This window comes from Rhinopithecus bieti, unplaced genomic scaffold (genome assembly GCF_001698545.2).
Source record: "Rhinopithecus bieti isolate Rb0 unplaced genomic scaffold, ASM169854v2 scaffold_7967, whole genome shotgun sequence".
Taxonomy (NCBI): Eukaryota; Metazoa; Chordata; class Mammalia; order Primates; family Cercopithecidae; genus Rhinopithecus; species Rhinopithecus bieti.
In genome coordinates this window covers 1,793,922-1,799,430 of record NW_016806112.1, presented here as the reverse complement: position 1 = coordinate 1,799,430, position 5,509 = coordinate 1,793,922, and the positions used below count along the sequence as shown (strand labels likewise).

The 5,509-nt window shown below is 45.9% G+C and overlaps 1 protein-coding gene across 2 annotated transcripts in view; it reads left to right on the top strand.

Moving 5' to 3' along the window:
- RABEPK (Rab9 effector protein with kelch motifs) overlaps positions 1-4,293 on the top strand; it is a 32,210-nt gene extending 27,917 nt beyond the window's left edge. For both annotated transcript variants that reach the window (XM_017874754.1, XM_017874753.1), the window contains 2 exons: positions 3,214-3,363; positions 3,974-4,293. In XM_017874754.1, coding sequence (XP_017730243.1) covers positions 3,214-3,363; positions 3,974-4,266 — 443 coding nt within the window. In that variant the 3' untranslated portion in view covers positions 4,267-4,293. The remainder of the gene's footprint in view (positions 1-3,213; positions 3,364-3,973) is intronic.
- The last annotated feature ends 1,216 nt before the right edge of the window (positions 4,294-5,509 follow it).

Here is a 5,509-nt window from a genome sequence, read left to right as displayed (position 1 = left end):
TTTTTTGAGACGGAGTCTCGCTCTGTCGCCCAGGCTGGAGTGCAGTGGCCGGATCTCAGCTCACTGCAAGCTCCGCCTCCTGGGTTTACGCCATTCTCCTGCCTCAGCCTCCCGAGTAGCTGGGACTACAGGCGCCCGCCACCTCGCCCGGCTCGTTTTTTTGTATTTTTTAGTAGAGACGGGGTTTCACTCTTAGCCAGATGGTCTCGATCTCCTGACCTCGTGATCCGCCCGTCTTGGCCTCCCAAAGTGCTGGGATTACAGGCTTGAGCCACCGCGCCCGGCCGGTCTATTGGATTTCTTTCAGGTGTTAGCCATTAACCCATGAAGGACCTGGATAACATGGACGTAGATAACCAGAATGTTATGCTTGTCATGCTAAATGATTGAAAACAGTGGGAAGACGAAGGTTAAAGAGAACATGAGAAATGTCTTTAAGTATCTGAAGGGCTGATATACTATGGGGAGACCCTGGACTCATTCTGGGCAATTCCTTCAAGCTGTGAGGTCCATTATGGTAGGGAACTTGTCTATTTTGTTCTCTAGTACATTTCTAGCACTTAGCACAGTGTCTGGCAGATAGTGGGTACTTTCTTTTTTTTGAGATAGTGTCTCACTTGGTTGCCCAGGCTGAAATGCACTAATGTGATCTTAGCTCACGGCAACCTCTGCCTCTCAGGTCAAGTGATTTTCCTGCCTCAGCTTCCCGATAGCCGGGACAACAGGCACGTGCTACCACACCTAGATAATTTTTGTATTTTCTGTAGAGACGAGGTTTCACCATGTTGCCCAGGCTGGTCTCCAATTCCAGGACTCAAGGGATCCACCCACCTTGGCCTCCCACAGTGCTGAGATTACAGGCGTGAGCTACTGCTCCTGGGCCATATCTGTTATTGAGTGGATGGATAAAGAAATGAACATGTTCTGCATTGCTCCAGACTACAAGAACTGGAACAATGGGCAGAAGGCATGGGAAGTCCTGTGTAGTATATCGGGCTACCTTCCCAAGCCTTGAATTCTCTGACTCCATGACAGCTGAGGCCAGGGGACACTGGCTTAGTATTCCTACATTGGCTAGAATTTTGGCCACACCGGGTAATTCTCCTGTCCTACTCTGAGATGCTGGGCCCCTGCCTTGCGTTGACAGGTGGAAACTCTCTACACAAAACCATTCCTTGCAGGGAGTCAGATGGGGTTTTAATGCTTATTTTTAAAAAGAAAGCCTTTTTCTGTTGTTAGGAACTACTTGTTGACTGTTTTTCCTGCCTACCCAAGTAGTTCTCTAAATCTAAAGTCCAGTGATAGCTTGCCTTATTTAAATGCTTGTTTGGGCTGGGTGTGGTGACTCACCCCTGTAATCCCAGCACTTTGGGAGGCCGAGGTGGACAGATCACCTGAGGTCAGGAGTTCGAGACTAGTCTGGCCAACATGATAAAACCCCGTCTCTACCAAAAATACAAAAATTAGCCGGGTGCGGTGGTGTGTGCCGGTAATCCCAGCTACTCTAGAGGCTGAGGCAGGAGAATCGCTTGAACCTGGGAGGCGGAGGTTGCAGTGAGCTGAGATCGTGCCACTGAACTCCAGCCTGGGTAACAGTGCGAGACACTGTTTCAAAAGAAAAAAAAAAAAATGCTTGTTTGAAAAGATGCAAGTTTCCCTGCAAAAATAAGTTGGAAGTAGGTGCTGAGGCAGCATGTTACAGTGCAGAGACTTTGGAGACACAAGCTTTGGAGCCAGACCTGAGTGCAGTCTAGCTCTGCCACTTACAGGCTGTAGGGTCTTGGACAAGTCTCTCCCTGTCTATTCTTGTTTGCTCATTTGTAAGAAGAAAGGGGAGACCAGGCGCCAGGCCGTGGCTCCCGCCTGTAATCCCAGCACTTTGGGAGGCCAAAGTGGGTGGATCACGAGGTCAGGAGTTCAAGACCAGCCTGGTCAAGATGGTAACGCCATCTCTACTAAAAATACAAAAAATTAGCTGGGCGTGGTAGTGGGTGCCTGTAATCCTAGCTACTCAGGTGGCTGAGGCAGAGAATTGCTTGAACCAGGGAGGTGGAGGTTGCAGTGAGCCAAGATCGAGCCACTGCACTCTAGCCTGGGCAACAGAGTGGGGGAAAAAAAAGAAGAAGAAGAAAGGGGATAGGCAGAAGTAATAGCAATTTCACAGGGCTGTTATGAAAATTGAGCAAAATTTGTTGTTTAGCCAGCACTTACAAAATTGCTAAGGAACTATATTTTCTTTCTTTCTTCTTTTTTTGAGACTGAGTTTCGCTCTTGTTGCCGAGGCTAGAATGCAATGGCATGATCTCGGCTCACTGCAATCTCCGCCTCCCTGGTTCAAACGATTCTCCTGCCTCAGCCTCTGAGTAGCTGGGATTACAGGCACTCGCCACCATGCCCTACTAATTTTGTATTTTTAGTAGAGACAGGATTTCTCTATGTTGGTCAGGCTGGTCTGGAACTCCCGACCTCAGGTGATCCGCCTGCCTCGGCCTCCCAAAGTGGTGGGATTACAGGCGTAAGCCACTGCGCCCAGCCCAGGAACTGTATTTAAAACACACACACAGAAACTGACCTAATTCGAGGCAGTTAATAGTGAATAGTTGCCGGGCGCGGTGGCTCAAGCCTGTAATCCCAGCACTTTGGGAGGTCGAGACGGGTGGATCATGAGGTCAGGAGATCGAGACCATCCTGGCTAACACGGTGAAACCCCATCTCTACTAAAAAAATACAAAAAACTAGCTGGGCGAGGTGGCGGGCTCCTGTGGTCCCAGCTACTCGGGAGGCTGAGGCAGGAGAATGGCGTGAACCTGGGAGGCAGAGCTTGCAGTGAGCAGAGATCCGGGCACTGTACTCCAGCCTGGGCGACAGAGCGAGACTCCGTCTCAAAAAAAAAAAAATAAAGAAAAAAAAAAGTGAATAGTTGAAGGTGACTGTTATTGTAAAGGTTGTATCACATTTCTGTGTGATCCAAAGACCGCCTGCGTCTGAATCGCCTGAGATTCTGGGAATCACTGAGCTCCTCCCTCCCTTCCTCCCTGGACTAACCCAATCATGTCAGAGTTCCCCAAATAATTCTTGTGTGCACTAAACCTCTCAGAGCTCTTGGTGAATTAATTACTTTTCAGTGATTGGTTTGCAAACTGCAGTAGATAGGTAAGTTTGAAAGCATATCTTAGCCCATGTTGTGCCAAAGCTCTTTCTTTCTCTTGGCAGGTAACATGAAATGGCAGAAGCTAAGTCCCACTGGGGCAGCTCCAGCAGGCTGTGCTGCCCACTCAGCTGTGGCTGTGGGAAATCACCTGTACATCTTTGGTGGAATGACTCCTGCAGGAGCACTGGATACAATGTACCAGTATCACACAGGTGAGCAGGTGTCCATGGGGATCTTTAAACAAATCTAAACATCCTTTGAAAAGTGATGCAGTGGCCGGGCACAGTGGCTCACGCCTGTAATCCCAGCACTTTGGGAGGCCAAAGCAGGCAGATCATGAGGTCAGGAGATCGAGAAACCCCGTCTCTACTAAAATACAAAAAATTAGCCAGGCATGGTGGCACATGCCTGTAGTCCCAGCTACTCGGGAGGCTGAGGCAGGAGAATGGCATGAACCTGGGAGGCAGAGCTTGCAGTGAGCGGAGATCCGGCCACTGTACTCCAGCCGGGGCAATAGAGCGAGACTCAGTCTCAAAAAAAAAAAAAGAGAGAGAAAAAAAAAAAGTGATGCAGTGCTTCGGTTTTCCAATTTGATTCTTCTATACCTAAATACAAAAAAATAAAACTCTGTAGGGGTGACATCATTAAAGCAGCAATGCTGCCATGAGGTTTTTTTTTTTCCTTTCACTTCCTGTTTGTTAGGACTCAGCTGCTATAGTAAATCACTGAGCATTTGTAGAAAATTCTTTACTTTTTATTCAGATTTTGGCTTTCACTATCTGGAAATTTCTTAACATGAAGCCTTTTCCCTCCCCAACATAGAAAAGCAGCATTGGACCTTGCTTAAATTTGATTCTTTTCTACCCCCTGGACGACTGGACCATTCCATGTGTATCATTCCATGGCCAGTGACGTGTGCTTCTGAGAAAGAAGATTCCAACTCTCTCACTCTGAACCATGAAGCTGAGAAAGGGGATTCAGCTGACAACGTAATGAGCCACAGTGGCGACTCACATGAGGAAAGCCAGACTGATACACTGCTTTGTTTGGTGTTTGGTGGGATGAATACAGAAGGGGAAATCTATGATGATTGTATTGTGACTATAGTTGACTAATAAAACCCACATTTTTATTACCTGTCAGTTACTTTCAGAATAGTTAAGTAAAACCTTAGCTATTTTATACCTCCAAAATATCTTCTGCAGTATATATCTGTTTTTCTCCTACTTTGGTAGGTGAAGAAACTAATACAAGTAATTCTTATGTGCCCTAAACCTTGCTATATTGCCTCTCAGAGCTCTTGGGAATGACTTTCAGTGACGGTTTACAAACTGTAGTAGATAGGTAAGTTTTGCCCAATGCAAAAACCTCTACTATATTAACATAAAAGGCTTTGGGCCAGGCTTGGTGGCTCACACCTGCAATCCCAGCACTTTGGGAGGCCGAGGCAGGTGGATCACCTGAGGTCAGGAGTTCAAGACCAGCCTGACCAACATGGAGAAACTCCACCTCTACTAAAAACACAAAATTAGCCAGGCGTGGTGGCACATGCCTGTAGTCCCAGCTACTCGGGAGGCTGAGGCAGGAGAATCGCTTGAACCCAGGAGGCGGAGGTTGCAGTGAGCTGAGATCGCACCATTGCACTCCAGCCTGTGAGACAAGAATGAAACTGTCTCAAAAAAAACATATATATAAAATATATTTTATATATATGTATACATATATAGGCATCTTTTTATATATGTATACATATATAAAAGCAGCTATAAAAGCATCAATATATAAAAATATATATATTTTTATATATTATACATATATATATAAAAAAGGCTTTACCAGCAATACAAACCTAGGTAGGTATGCTTAGTGTATTAAATGCTAATCACAAGGTTGCAATAGGGTTAGGGTTAAAAAGTTACAGAATTGTAATTGGTAAACAACAAACTCTGGACATCAGAGTAGACATTAGTTGAAGTCTATCTTTTTAACATTCAGGAACAGCTCCTCAGAAAGAGATACAGACTAGGTGATCCACAGTAGTGACATAACAGCCTTTGAGGAAAGGGAAGACTAGCCCTAGTTGCTAACTACCATTTAACCCTATGGCCTCAGGGTACACAGCACTGCAGGTCATCTTTAATGGCTGTATTGGGCTTGGCCTGAGACCAGTATTCTGCTCAGGGACTGCCCAAATGCTTTTGGGGCAGTGTAGCAGAGGCCTAGGTCTGATTAAGAGGTTGGTGTTGGGAACCAGTTCTACTAGCCCTAGAAAATTAACCTTTCAGCCAGTTGCCCATCTATAAAATACCTATTCTTGGGCAATATTGCAATTTTTTTTTTTTTTTTTTTTTTTTTTTT